Source organism: Monodon monoceros, unplaced genomic scaffold (assembly GCF_005190385.1).
Source record: "Monodon monoceros isolate NGI ecotype Baffin Bay Population unplaced genomic scaffold, NGI_Narwhal_1 Super_Scaffold_2, whole genome shotgun sequence".
In the NCBI taxonomy this organism is placed as follows: domain Eukaryota; kingdom Metazoa; phylum Chordata; class Mammalia; order Artiodactyla; family Monodontidae; genus Monodon; species Monodon monoceros.
In genome coordinates this window covers 98600216-98614642 of record NW_021703776.1, presented here as the reverse complement: position 1 = coordinate 98614642, position 14427 = coordinate 98600216, and the positions used below count along the sequence as shown (strand labels likewise).

The 14427-nt window shown below is 57.7% G+C and overlaps 2 protein-coding genes across 3 annotated transcripts in view; both read right to left on the bottom strand.

Annotated features, from left to right (window-relative positions):
• Positions 1-458: 458 nt before the first annotated feature.
• Positions 459-6222, bottom strand: LOC114901949 (zinc finger and SCAN domain-containing protein 2-like). 2 transcript variants are annotated; one of them, XR_003795324.1, is made up of 3 exons: positions 6156-6222; positions 2808-3695; positions 459-1184 (listed from the first exon to the last, which is right to left on the bottom strand). XR_003795324.1 is itself a non-coding variant. In XM_029234203.1 (2 exons), exon 2 carries the CDS (start codon positions 3665-3667, stop codon positions 3056-3058), a length of 612 nt encoding a protein of 203 aa, XP_029090036.1. In that variant the 5' UTR covers positions 3668-3695; positions 5623-5735; the 3' UTR covers positions 2929-3055. The 2 variants fall into 2 exon arrangements, 1 of the variants encoding a protein (XP_029090036.1); XM_029234203.1 differs by lacking the exons at positions 459-1184; positions 6156-6222 and adding an exon at positions 5623-5735 and having other exon boundaries at positions 2929-3695.
• Positions 6223-12411: 6189 nt separating this feature from the next.
• The window catches only part of ZNF775 (zinc finger protein 775), a 20968-nt gene continuing 18952 nt past the window's right edge, over positions 12412-14427 (bottom strand). Inside the window, exon 4 of the mRNA XM_029233083.1 lies at positions 12412-14426. Within this exon, the coding sequence (XP_029088916.1) occupies positions 14045-14426 (382 nt within the window). The 3' untranslated portion in view covers positions 12412-14044. The remainder of the gene's footprint in view (position 14427) is intronic.

Here is a 14427-nt window from a genome sequence, read left to right as displayed (position 1 = left end):
CCAAGGGTTTCACTAACCATAAGCTACTTCATGAAGCCTGGTTGTCATCAAAACCCAGCCCCGCCCTAGTCGGTCCCACCTTTTCTGATGGGTGGTCCAGTCTGGGGAGGCTGGGGAGCTCCAGGCCAACCTGCGCAGGTGTGAAGCCCTGCTGCTGGCCCGGCACCCCTCCTCCTCCTGCTCTGCTGTGAAGTCCGGACACACAGAAGCTTGTCTGCCAGCCTCTCTCCCTGCCCGGAGCCAGGGGGCCCCAGCAGGGAGGCTCTACTTCCTCCCCAGCCCTCCCCCTATCCTGCCGAGCGCCAGCCAGGTACAGCCCCAGCAAGCAACCGCAACCCAGAGAAGACCAGCCCAGCCCAGCGAGCCTCCAGCAACATCTGGGGAAGGGAAGTGAGGCTCCAGAAACCTGATGCGCTGTTTGTTAGGTCTGGGAGAAAAGAGTGACTAAAAGAGGCCCCTCCTCAGAATTCTTTATTCCTGAACAAGGGAAGGAAGGGCAGGGGTTGGGGAGGGCAGGGGATGAAATGCTACTCGAATGGAGGCCCTGACCCGGGGCTCTGTGTCAGGTAAGGAAGGAGTGGCGGGTTAGTCCCGGGGCCAAGGATCTCGGCCTGAAGTCCAGGAGCTCCTGGGATTGCTCGTAGATTCTTGCATCTACGTGACTATCTGTGTCTTCCTGGGGAGAAGGTTCATAACCTTTGCCATCTTGTCAGAGGGCTTCACGACCCCAAAAGTGTTAAGAACGTTGCTCTGAAAGGAGTGAAGCCTGCAGGTATGTGCACGCCCGGGGGAAGGTCTTGTCTCTGGAGCCGAGTCTGCTACCAACTTGCTGTGTCCTCCTAGGCAGTTCACCTCCCGTCTCTGGTGGGCCAGGCGGGAGCAGGGAAGCAGGCGTCCCACACAGGCACCGTCCCTGCTGCCACGGGAGAGCAGAGGTTCACAGCCAGGCAGTCAGCACGAGCTCTTCTGCGGCTGTGACTCCCAGCAGGTCCGGGGAGTTTCTCCACCAGGGCGCAGAACCTGCCTCCAATTCCAGGCTCCATGTGTCCCTCTGCTGGCACCTCCCGAGGTAGGTCTTCTTAGGGGACGTGTCCTCATGCCGGGGCACAGGCCCAGGGCCCCATTCCTAGTCACTGTGTCAGATGTGCCTTGCGCACAGCCCAGAGGTCCTGTAAAGTCCTCATCTGTTCACAAAGGCAAAGAGACCAGGGTCAGGTCTGGAGTGGGACGTGGCCCTGCCCAGCCCCCGTCAGCCAACTCTCCAGGGCTACGAGGGAGCAGTCATGGGCCCCCTGCACCCATCCAGGGCTTTGATTCCTCTTAGCCCCTACCAAGCACCCAAGCATTACTAATCCCATTTACCAATGAGACAACGTGGGTTCAGGGCACTTGGTGACTGGCTCCAGATGTCCTGGGTCCCAATTTAATCTCTTAATCTCCACCACTAAGTACTAGTCCACAGTGCAACAGCCACCTAGGGGCAGCAGGCAGAGGACAACTGATCGCTGAGAAGCCCCATGGCTCTAAGGAAGGGCAGAGCGCAGGGATGGGTCTCCAGCGCTGAGCATGGGACTGGGCGTGGAACAAGGGCTCTATGAGAGCAGGTCCTCTGCCAGCCCCCAGCTTCCTTCCTCCCAACCCACTACCCAGGATGCCATGTCCCCTTCAGACACCCACAGCCCCTAGCAATGCCCCTGCCCAGGCTCACATTCCCACATCCCCAAAGTCCCATTTTCCCACCTGTAAGAGCCTCTCTTAACAATGATCCAGTAGAAATGAAGGGTCTTGGGGTCCAGAACCCAAAATGAGGTCCAGGTTTCTACCGCTGCACCGCTAGCTCCTACGTGTGATTTAGGGTCAGCTTGGGTGAGTCTCAGTGTCCTTGTCTGCCAAATGGCTGAGAAGCCCAGGCCTCCGAGCATCAACTTGGAATCTGAGGCCCGGGGGACGGGTCCTGGCTCTCCCCTTTCTCACTGCATGACCTCGGCCAAGCCTCCTGGGGAGCCTCCCTTTCTTTTGCCCAGATGACCCCAGGACCTCGGGGCTCCTGCCCGTCCCACTTCCATCTCTCCTCAGTGCTTCCAGCTGTCCCTGAGCCGCACTTGAGATCACTGGGCTCTTCCCATTAAACATCTCAATGTCCCCTCTCTCTGCCGCAAAGTCCTTTGTAGAGCAAATGTGAGTCTCCAAGGTAGGACCCCTGCCTTGGAAACCTTCCACACCCTTGCTCTCCCTGTTCGTCCCCAGGACCCAGTTCAAGCCATCAAACTGCCTTGGGCGACACCATTCACCTCGCCTCCCAGAGCACTTTGCAGTCTGTCCCCACAAGAGCCGACAGTCGGCATCACCCTGTATGAGCGAGCACCCCAGGGGACAGGGCCTGTGTCTGTGCTCTTCCCGAGAGCCCTGCGCAGCACACTGCTTGGCACACGGGGGCGCTCAATTAATGACGTCACCCTCTCTTGTCTGCTAACAGCAATTACAATCCCCACAATATACCAGGGAGGAGGACCCCTCATCGTTAGCCCCAACTCACAGATAAGCAAACTGGGTCATGAAGTGAAATGACTTCTCAAGGGTACCAAATAGTAAGCGCTGGTGCCAGGAGACCCTCGGGGCTGGGGGTGGGCTTGAGGATTGTGGAGAGTACCCTCTCCAGGTCGCTTTCAACTCTGACATTCAGGAAATGAAGATCTAGTAAGAAGCTAGTCGTAGACCTAGGAGCTCACTACGCCCCACCTCCCTCACCTGTCCCCACCTGACCCCGAACAAGTCTGAGACGGGCTCTGGCCAGCGCCGGGTCTCACCTGCTCTAAGCTGGGTGGGCCTGCGGAGGAAAACCAACGCAGGGGCCCAAAGCAGCCGTGTGCAGCCAGCCAGAGGGTCCTGGGGAAGGAGCGGAAGGAGGCGGCCCACTCCTTTGAGACCCCAAGCCAGCCCTCCCAGTCTCCCGGGATCCCAGCCAGAGAGGGGGCCGAAGCCCAGCGCCATCTCCAGAGGTCACGGATGCGGCTCTGGGGCAGAAAACAGCCGGAGGCAGCAGGTCCAGCGCGCATCAGAGCACGCGGCCTAAATGGGCCGCCTGGCCCTCGGGCCCGTGGCCGTGGCTGCGCTGGTGGGTCTTGAGCGAGCCTTCGCGCGCGAAGCTCTTGCCGCAACGGGCGCAGAAGTAGGGCCTCCGCTCCCCGAAGACGCCGGGGCGGCGCGGGTGCGGCGCGGGCATGCGCGCGTGGGTGCGCTGGTGGTTGAGCAGGAAGCGCGGCTCGCGGAAGCAGCGGCCGCACTGCGCGCACTGGTGCGGCTTCTCGCCGCTGTGGATACGCTGGTGAGTGAGCAGGTTCTGCTTGAGGCTGAAGCAGCGCCCGCACTCGGGGCAGGGGAAGGGCCGCTCGCCCGTGTGGGTGCGCTGATGCACCTCGAGGTTGTGCTTGACGCTGAAGGCCTTGCCGCACTCGGGGCACACGAAGGCGGCCGCGCGGCCCACTCCGGCATGCGCCTTCTGGTGCCGCACCAGGCTGGGCTGCTGCGAGAAGGTCTGGCCGCACAGTGGGCAGCGGTGCGGCTGCTCCTCCGCAGGGTGGTGGATGACCAGGCCTCGATCGTCCCCCAGGCCCTCCTCCCCGTCCCCCACAGGGGACCTGTCCCCGGAGGACGCCAGTTCGGTCATGGGCACTTCCGGCTGCAATCACCGGCCCCTGGGGAGGCAGAAGCAGAGAGAGTAGTCAGGGGGCACCCGAGGATCATCCAGGCCCCAGCCTCAGGGAGGACACTCCCCTGGGCTCCCACGGCTTCCAGAACCTGCCACTCTCCAGTCCTGTTCGAGCCTGTGTCCCCCTGCTGGAATGCCCTTCTTTCTCCTCTACCCCTAATCACATCCTACCCCTCCTTCAGGCCTTTCTAAAATGACACTTCCTGCTAGAATCCTTCCTTGACCTCTCCAGCCCCTCCGGAGCCACGTGACCCAACCCTATGACCCTCACTCATCACGCAGCATGCTGCTCTGTCAGACCACCTCTGTCTCCCTGCCCTGTGAGCACCTAAAGGACAGAGCTGCTTCCTTTTTTTTTTTTTTTTTTTTTTTGCGGTACGCGGGCCTCTCACTGTTGTGGCACAGGCTCCGGACGTGCAGGCTCAGCGGCCATGGCTCACCGGCCCAGCCGCTCTGCGGCATGTGGGATCTTCCCGGACCGGGGCACGAACCCGTGTCCCCTGCATCGGCAGGCGGACTCTCAACCACTGCGCCACCAGGGAAGCCCAAGAGCTGCTTCCTTTTATGCCCCGCATCAAGCACTGTGCCTGCCGCACAAGGCCTTGGATAAACGCTGATGAGCGATATTCAGGGACTCCTGGTATTGTAAGTTATACTGAACCTGGATGCGTCTTATCTCTCCAACCAGATTCTCAAGAAGGGGGGTAGGGAGGTGCATCCCCAATCTGGAGGGAAGGGTGGGTCAACAGTGGTTTAAAGATATTTTTGCAAAGCTTCAAAAAAGAAACAAAAGCCCCGTAAACTTGCAAGTAACCTCAGCAGCTCTTTGTTTATCAAAATGAGGCATGCCTGTAAAAGGTTTGCAAGTCACTGAACCACACTGTGAGCTCCCAAAGGGCGGGTCTCAGCTTGATTCCTCTTGGCATCTGGCATCGCCCCAGCAAAGCCTGGCCCAAGGCTGAGGAACACTCAAAGCTCAACAAACACCCCCAAGTTCAGTTCCATCCCGTTCACACTGGTTCTCCTAAGGATCCTCTTTCCCAGGGCACTGTGTTCCTCTTAAATTGTTTCCCACTGTCCTCACAACAGCCCCGAGGAAGGGGCAGGTTTATTGAACCCCATTTTATAGATGGGGAAACTAAGGCTCAGTGGGGCCCACTTACTTGCCCAGGGTCACACAGCAAGGTGAACCAAGACTAGGCCTTAAGTTTCCTCAGTGTCAAAATCTCTTTTCAACATAGTAGCTGCTCACCAGCTAAGTTCCCCTCAAAACACACACACACACACACACACACACACACACACACACACACACACACAAGACCACCACCCTCCTGGCCACCATCACAGAGCCATCAATACCCAAAGGACCACTGCTTCTGGGGCACTGTCTGCGGCCACCACCCTCATGCCTCCCCAAAACCCTAGGCTCCTGCTCTGTAGAGCGCTGGGGCCTGCTGGGAGGGAAGGAGCTGGCCACTCCCCTGCATTCCCCCACCCCCAACTGGGAAGCTTGCTGGCCCTTCCCCTGGTCCTCCATGCAGACCTTCTCCACACTTCCAGATCTCTCTGCTAACCGCAAGCTCAGTGGACCTATCGGCAGAGTGGGGTCCCAGAGGCACCGCCTCTGTCTCCCCCTACCCTCAGGCTGGGGTGGAACGCCACTCACCCAGGAGAAGGGGACAAGTACTACTTGCAATAGACCCCACCCACAAGTCTTTCCCCAGGCAGCTGCATGGACGTTTGCAAAGACAGATCATCGCCGTCCCCTTGGCCAATCTCAGCCCGGCCTTGTCTCTGGGCAGCCTCCCCACTCCCCAGCTATACCCCTGACCAAGGGCCCCGCCCGCCGAGAGGGTCCAAGGCCTTGCCCCCCGTCTCCCCAAGGTTCCTCCATCCCATCCCACACTCACAGACCAGGCAGCGCCCCAGTTCCTCCGGCCTCCAACAGTGGCTCTTTCCTCGAGTCTGCGCTGCCCAAGGCAAATACGGTAACTCTCCGCAGCGCCTCCCGCTCCCCTTCTCCTTCACCCTCATAAAGACGGCCAGCCTCCCGCACCGCTGTCCTTTTCAAATACCGGCATTAATCAAAAGAGCTGACCCCACCCACCCGACCCCCCCGCGCACAGCCTTGCCAATTCCTGAGGCCGGAGCGATCCTGGAGAAATATGGTAAACTCTGCGTCGCAACCCCACCCCCACTAAGATATGTAGGCCTCCCACTCTGCTGCAGCAACCCACCCCATTCCGCTACAAGCACCGGCTCCCTTAGGGAATTCATGCAACCCACGCCCTCCCGCTCCCGCAGCGCCCGGGGGGAACCACGCAACCATGGATAAATACATAATTAAGTCGCTGCGCTCGCCACTCCCGGAAAGGGTCTGCGCGGCTCCCGGCAAATACGGTAGCGCGCCTGCAGTGACCCGCCCCCACGGGCCGGCACTGGCCTCGGTAAATACGGTAATCTCCCGCCGAGGCCCCAGTCCTGGCCTGGCCCGGGACTCACGTGGCACCGCCTCCCCAGCCCTCCGTCTCCTCCGCAACGCCGCAGTCGCCGACGTCGCCGCAGCCGCACAGCAGCCCCGTGAGGCTGGGAGGTCTAACTCGCCAACAACCCGGCTGGCGGAACAGGGAGGGCTGCGAGCCCAGCGCCCGCCGGGACAGGAGAGGGAACCAGGCGGGGGCCGGTTCGGGGACAGAACGCCCCAAGGGCCGGGTCGCCCCAACTCCCTCCGGGCCCCCTGCCCCAGCCATTCCCGGTTCAGGATTCCCCGAGGCCCCAGTTCAGCAGTTAGAGCCTCATCCTCACCTCCCTCATCCTACGGCAGGGCTAATAGCCTGGTCAGGCCCGCAAACTGACCCCAGCGCCTAGGAAACTGGGTCTGGGGGCGCTGGAGGGACAGAGCCTTTCCTTGCAAGAGAGAGAAGGGAGTGAACGCAGGAACGCCCCCGGCAGAGCCTTTCTGAGCAGGGGTTTCATGGGTGGAAGACAGAGCCCACCCTACCATATGGCTCGGGTTATGCTATTAGGATGAATGGGGGAATAGAGGAGACACTTACACCCCTACGGTCCAGTCCTCTTCAGAACTGAGCCCATTATAGTCAAGACAAAGATATCCTGTGAAAGAGCCATTTATAACACCCAGGGGAACCAGCTGGCGTGGACAGGGCGGGGCTGAATTCGTTTCCAAATGTCATTTAATAATACCGCTTACTTATATATTACTTCTCTTATTACAATGTCCTTTGTCATATATTATCTCGCGGGAGCCTTCCAATAATCTTGTGCCGTCTAAGTTATACAGGTATTATCGTCCCATTTCATGGATGGGAAAGTAAAATAAAACTGAAACCCAGAGCGCCTCCCCTACCCTCCCTACTCCCCTGCGACCCACCGCTCTGAGTGGCAGAGCTCAGTAGGCAGGCCCAGCTCACTCTCCCTGGCATCACTCTGGTATCTCGACCTGCAAACAGAAATAGTGTGCCGACCAGGATGAGAAGTAATCATCTCATCCAGAGTGAGAAAATGCCTCCAAATTTACATTTTATAGACAAAGAAACTGAAGCTGGAGAAGGAAAATGAATTTTTAAATTAAAAGTGCTAGAGGAACATCAGCTAGCCTTTTCTTTCCCGGCCCTCTGTCGCTGCCAGGTGGATGAAGCCCCTGGGGTTCCGGAAGGTCCAGGCAGGGCTCCTTACAGCAGACTGTGGAATATGGCTGTTAGGGTGGCATTATCCCTGATGAGGGGCTCTAGAAGACACAGGCCTCCCAGCCTCAGGAGGTCCCTCCTGCAACTCTGCAGGCGCCCAGTGTGCCTTTCAGAGCCTGGGAAATGAATTCCAGGTGGGGTCCAACCCTCGGAGTAAAACCAATCCCTTTCTCCCGACACCAGACCTGAAGGTCAGGCCTGCCAGCTTTCACAGCTCACCCCGTGGACCAGTCCATCCCAGCAGGTCCACCCTGGGTCACTCTCAGCCTCTCAAGGACCCACCCCCACCCCTACCCCCATCCATGCTGCTCCTGTAGCCCCTCACCGAGGTATGTGGAGCTTCATGAGTGAGACATCCCAAGGAGATTGGTATTTCAAATAGAGGCAACAGGGAGGGAATTCTGGGAAGCCCAAACAAATGAACCCACCAGGATAGATGTTTACCCCAGGGCGCTCCCCTGGCATTAACAAAAGGACCCCCTAACCACTGATGATAACCCATACCCACACTCTGCCCCGGGGCCTGTGGAGCTTGGTCCATGGAACAGCCATGCCTCCCAGCTCTCCAGCTCTTGTTGCAAAAGTTGTCACCTGCCAGAGGGATCAGCTTTCATCCTTCCCGCAGGCCGCAGGAGAAATGGGGACACTTAGTAAATGACCAGATTTTTTCAAAGGCAAAATCAATAATATACCTGAGGATGTCACCTATATTTTTAGCCGCATTTTCTAGGTAACCTGTGCCAACATAGAAAGGAACACAGCTGGGGACGGGGGAGGGGAAAGCCGACAACACCACCTATAACTCATCTCTCAGTGGGAATGCCGAGGGCTCTGGGAGGCCTCCAGCCCCTGCCCTGCGTCTGTGTGTGTGACTTCTGCTGAGTCACTTCGTTTCTCTGCTTTCATACACATACACTCCCACACGCATCTCCCCTTCCGTTTTCACGTGCTGTGGTGAGCACAACAGAATGGAAGCGCGGAGACATTCTGCAAATGCAGCCATGCTTCTTCGCACAGGCAGGGCCAGAGGCGGGCATGGCGATCCCCTCCACTCCACAAGGCTCATGTGACAGCTGCACTCCGGCCCTAACAAAGGCCTGGGCTTCTCACAGCCGAGAACAGCTGGCCTGTGACCTCATTCTGGGAAGAGGCATCAGCTCAGCCGAGTCCTGCCCAGGGCACGGTATTCCCTCCCCCACCTCCAGGGTACACCGGCTGGACAAACGATCCCCAGGTACTCTTCCGGACCCACGTGGTCCCTCGCAGAGATCAGTCTGGTCATCCTCCGGCTCCCCCGGCTCTGGGCTGCATCCCCAGGGCTTCTGCACTCAGCTAGGTGACCATGCTGCCCCCCACCAGCTCCTCCCGTCTCCCCAGATTGGACAGTGGTCCCTAACATCCCTCCCTAAGGCACCTGTGCTGACTTCAGATAGGGATTTAGCTCACTTTTGTTTTCCCACCAGGTCCTGAGCTCCAAAGGGCAGGGACTGTGTTTTCAGCATCTCTGTATCCCAAGTGCCCAGCATATCATAGGCCCTTGGTCAATGTCTGCTGAATGAATGAATGCACGTCTGCAGATTCCACCTAAGAGTGGTGGAGGGAAAAGGTGACCCCTCGGCCAGCAGGTGTGCCGATGTAATGTAAGGGATGAGGGGCCCCAGACATGGCTCTGAGGGCTGGGAGGCACTGCGAGACCTGAATGGTGATGTGGGGCTCTGGGCACGAGTTCATATCTGCTTCAAAGTTCTTTTTCCTTGAAGTTAAAACCCAAGATGTGACCTAGGACATCAGTTCAACCTCTAAGCTTGCAGTATGCTTCATACCAGTTAATTTCTATGGCGACTGAGCTCTGTTTGGGGAAAATCCTTTCCTTCTTCTTCCATGGTGCAACTTCCATTGCCACAAATGCTGTGCAAGTAGCCACACGGGGAGGTTATTTTTAAAGTGACCACAGCTATCATTTATTGCCTGCTGTGTGCCAGGTACTACACTACATGCCCTACATAGGTCCCTTGCCCAAGGTCCCTCAGCTTACATGGTAAAGCCAGAATTTAGCCCCAGAACTGACTCTACCCACTATTCCCAACGTCGAAAGAAAGCTCCTTCTAGATTGGGGTGAGGGGCAGGGGTGAGAGAAAACATTTCTACTTCTTCTCAATAGGAGCATTATTCCCAGGGCTGTACTGTCCAATAGCCACGTGTGGCTTTTTAAATTTAAATTAATTAAAATCAAATAAAATTGAAATTTCAGGTCCTCAGCCTCACCCGCCACAGTGAAGGGCTCGACAGCCACACGTGGCTGGTGGCCATGGTTTTGGGCAGCACAGATACAGAACATTTCACCATCACAGAAAGTTCTCCTGGACGGTGCTGCTCTAGGGTACCACCCCCTCCAGATCTGAGTGACCCGGGAGACACCATTCTTTTTTTTTTTTTTTTTTTGCGGTACATGGGCCTCTCACTGTCGTGGCCTCTCCCCTTGCGGAGCACAGGCTCCCGACGCGCGGGCTCAGCGGCCATGGCTCACGGGCCCAGCCGCTCCGCGGCATGTGGGATCTTCCCGGACCGGGGCACGAACCCGCGTCCCCTGCATCGGCAGGCGGACTCTCAACCACTGCGCCACCAGGGAAGCCCACCATTCTCTTCTAAATCCAGAGTTCAGCCCATGGGGACCCATTCGTTTCCCTCCCTCCGCTAGGATCTCGTAAGAGCAGTGATATGAGAAAACATACTATCTTCAACCACAACACTCCTCCTCTTGCCAAAGGTCAAGGATAGTTCTTCACCAAACCCAAATTACTTTAAAAAGAAAAACCGAAGGCCTCAGCAGCAGCCCCTACTCCTGCCAGGCGCTCTCTACGAAGTCCCTGCCGGTCCCGCTCTCTCCCCTGGTCAGGGCACCTCTCCCTGCAGCTCCCTCGGGCTGGGCAGCCTGGAACCACACCCTCCCAAGCAGGCTGCCGCCTGGCCAGCTGACTCGAAGCTCACGTTCCTTGCCAAGGAGGAGCATTTTCCCCGTACCTAAGTCATTTGTCTTAGCTGCCAGGCTGCTCCTAACAAAGGACACAAGGATGACGAGGGCAGTTCCTGGAACTCCAACCCCACCAAGCTCATCTGGTGTGTTGCAAGCTTGGCCCTGGGTCCCCATCGCAGACAGGCACTTACCTGGCTGTGGACAGGCTATAAATAAGTCTTTTAAGATCTTGGTTTATTTACTCATGGTTGTTTTCTGTTCCCCCATGCAATCCTTTAATCTCAGCATGCTCCGGAACATTTTGAACTGTAAACCACGAGGGTAGGTCTGACCTTCTTGTCTTTGATTTTTATGGCGTGTCTTTTCCTAAATTTTCTCTGACCTAGTTTATTTTTAAATGAAATGGAATTAAAATTGAAGTTGACAATGCCAGGCCTCCCTAGGAGAAGACTGCCATCGTGACAGCGGAAGAGATTTAGGCTAACAGGAGACCTGGGACCTGCCATCCACTTGCAACATAACCCACTGGACTAGTCCCACCGTCGTCCTCCCCCTCCCCTGTATCACTGCCCTGCCCAGGTCATAACTCACCATGAGATGGTGAATAAGAACACCTTGCTGACAGAGCTGGGGCTGGGAACGATTTGTTGAAGAGTTGACCGTAGAGATTGTTCCAAGCTGTGTATCAAAATGAGTTTCCACAAAGGCCCAGGAGCTCCTCAAGGGCGGGGTCTGTGACTGCTATGGCCTGCATTGTGTCTCCGCAAATTTATATGTTGACGCCCTACCCTCAATGTGGTGGCATCTGGAGATGGAGCCTTTGGGAGGCAATTAAGAATTAGGTTTAAATGAAGTCGTGAGAGTGAGGTTCGCCTGGTGAGATTAGTGTCTAAGAAGAGGAAGACAGAGACCAGGTCCTTTCTCTCTCTTTTACTTCTCCCCCACTCCTTCCCGCCCTCCCACCACGTGAAAACCCCGAGAAAGGGTGGTCGTCTGCAAGCCAGGAACCGAGCCCTCACCAGGAAAAGACTCTGCCAGCACCCTGATCTTGGACTGCCAGCCTCCCGGACTGTGAGAAATGCATGTCTGTCATTAAAGCTCCCAGCCTGTGGTGGTGTTATGCTGGCCCGAGCCGACTAAGACAATGGCTTATTCATCACGGCATCCCTGAGGTCTGACACAGTGCCCGGCACACTGGAGACTTGTTTAGTAAATCATTGCTGTGCCACCGTGCCATCCCAACCTGGTCAATGGGACGTGCACCTCGGTAATTCTTCACCCTGATGGACTTGGCCTTGTCCCCATTGTGACCCAAAGCACCCATTTTTGAAGAGGCAGGTCCCCTGGGGTCAGTGAACAGGCATTCATTCTCATGACTTTGGAGGGAGAGGGGAGCTGCAATTGGACCTCATCGACCCCAGGTCTTACCAGTGTAGCTGTCTGATCTGATCACTAAACACAGGCCATTTGGGAACGATAACACATCCTATTGTATGGAAACTCCTGCTCAACTGATCTCTTCAGTATCTGCCTGCCCTGCCGCTCAGGAACGTGGTTTAACAGGCCTCTAATGCAGACATGGTACCTCTGGGATGCTTCCTGGAGGAGCAGGGCTTGCTTGAGTTGGCCTCAGAATTTCAGGAAGCAAATACTCCATCATTACAGTGGGTTTTGATGAGATCCCAAGCATTTTGCTTCCCTGAGCAGGGCTGGCAGGAGAGGGGCAGGGCTTTGCAGGGAGACAGAGCAGCACCTAGGGCTGGGTCAGAGCGTGCTTAGGAAAACCCTTCTGATTTGGCCCCCGGCTGGTCCTCAGACCTGAACTCCCAGATGGGCACACCTCACCCATTTGTGAGGTTTCACACAGCATGGCTTGTGATCAAAGGCCTGGACCACGAGTCAGCGGCCCTGGCTGAACATTAACCATCACCAGAATTGTGTTACCCAGGTAAGCTGGATCACCTCCATGTCTTTTTTTTTTTTTTTTTTTTTTTTTTGCGGTACGCGGGCCTCTCACTGTTGTGGCCTCTCCCATTGCGGAGCACAGGTTCCGGACGCGCAGGCTCAGCGGCCATGGCTCACGGGCCCAGCAGCTCCGCGGCACATGGGATCTTCCCAGACCGGGGCACGAACCCGTGTCCCCTGCATCGGCAGGCGGACTCTCAACCACTGAGCCACCAGGGAAGCCCCTCCATATGTCTTTTTGTGATGCTACAGCACTTCGAGCTCCTGCCAGATGAAAGGGATTAAACAAAACCTGAGAAGAGGGGTGAACGGAAGCCAGGGTGACCGCACAGCTCCTGGAGAAGATAACACTTCTCTGAGTTCAAGGGAGAACCAGGCGGGCCCTTGGAGGCAGGAAGGCACAGTTTCTCCTCCTACAGAATCACCCTAGTGTTCCCCTTTTTCCTCTCACTTCCCAGCTATCCAACCCTGGTACCCCGATACCCACGCCCTCTGCAATCCCCTCCCCTCCTGTGGGAAGACATGGTCCAAGGCTACAGCCGGGCTGGAGTCCCGGGCTCTTCTGCTAGCACTAGGGCCCCAGCCGACCCTGCTTTTGGAAGGGTACGAGGGGTGACTTTTGAGGGGCTAGAGGTCAAGGGGGGTATGTGGGAAGTGATCAGATTGTCTTGGAGAGGGAACAGGGGAGAGAATACTGCCCTCCACCCCCAGCAAGAACTGGCCATGGGGACTGGCTGTGCTCATGGCCAAAGCTCCCTGCCCTCGTCCTGGGGCAAATGGATCCCTCCAAGCACACAAGGACCCAGAGAACAGGAAGGGTGGCTTAGAAAGGAGACCACATGAGACAATCAATCCTTCATTTCTCTCTTCTGCAACACCGGCGTTGATAGGGATCCCGGGCAGTGCCCACCGAGTCAGGGCAGCACAATCGCTGCTCTCCTGCTGCAGGTCCCTCCCCAAGGTACCAAACCCCAGCTGAGACCACCCCCGCCCCCCAGTCCCAGCCCCTGACCATCACACACACACACACACACACACACACACACACACACACCAGTCCTAGGGTCAAGCCGGCCACCACAGCACCCTGGGCAGCAGGGCACTTGGTGTTGAGGACCATCAAACCATTCCCTCCTTCCAAAAACATGTCTTGAGTAGCCATTAAGTGCTCAGCACTGGCCTCGCACGGGCATAGGCGTGCCCCTCCCCAGCCCCAGCTCCCATCTGGGCACTCAGTCTGTTGAGACTCCCCCACAGGGACGCCCCTGGGCTATCTGGCAGCTGAGCGCAGCTGGCTGGTGCCACAGCTGACCAGTCCAGACCTGCGCCATCTCACCCAGGGAGCCTCGCCCAGGGCCGTCGACAGCCCCCGCACTCAATGCCCGAGGGCTGCCGTCCCACCTCCAAGGAAGGACACAGACGGGCCTCAACCATCACAGACACATCCAGGCTCCAGGGTGAGGATGTCTGATCTTACCTCCTCCCTCAGCCCTTCCCGGGACTTTTCCCGGCCCCCGTTTTGGGATGCTTGTGGAATTCTGTTCTCAGGTCTGATAGCCTTGAAGAAAGCACCTTTTGATAGGGTCTTACCCCCGGGGGTTCTAAAAGCCACCATTCCTGGTCATTCCCCACACGCACCACGCAAGCATCCCATCCCGCCCATGGGTCTGCTTGGGTCCAGGCCCCCTAGAGCGCCGCGCCCTTGGCGCTGGGGGTGGGCGCCAGGGCGCCCCGGTGAACGCGCTGGTGCTTGAGCAGGTGCTGCTTCTGGCGGAAGCCGCGGCCGCAGGAGGCACACAGGTAGGGCCGCTCGCCCGTGTGGTTGCGCCGGTGGCGCGTCAGGTTGGGCTTCTGGCTGAAGCGGCGCCCGCACTCTGGGCACGGGTAGGGCCGCTCGCCCGTGTGGATGCGCTGGTGGATGGTGAGCGCCGACCACCACAAGAAGGTCTTGCCGCACTCGTTGCAGATGAACTGGCGCGGCTCGCCCGGCCCGCCCGCCCGCGCCCGGCCCCACGGCACGTCCCCGGGCCCCTGGGCCGGCGAGGGGCCGTGCGACGGCGGCGGCGGCA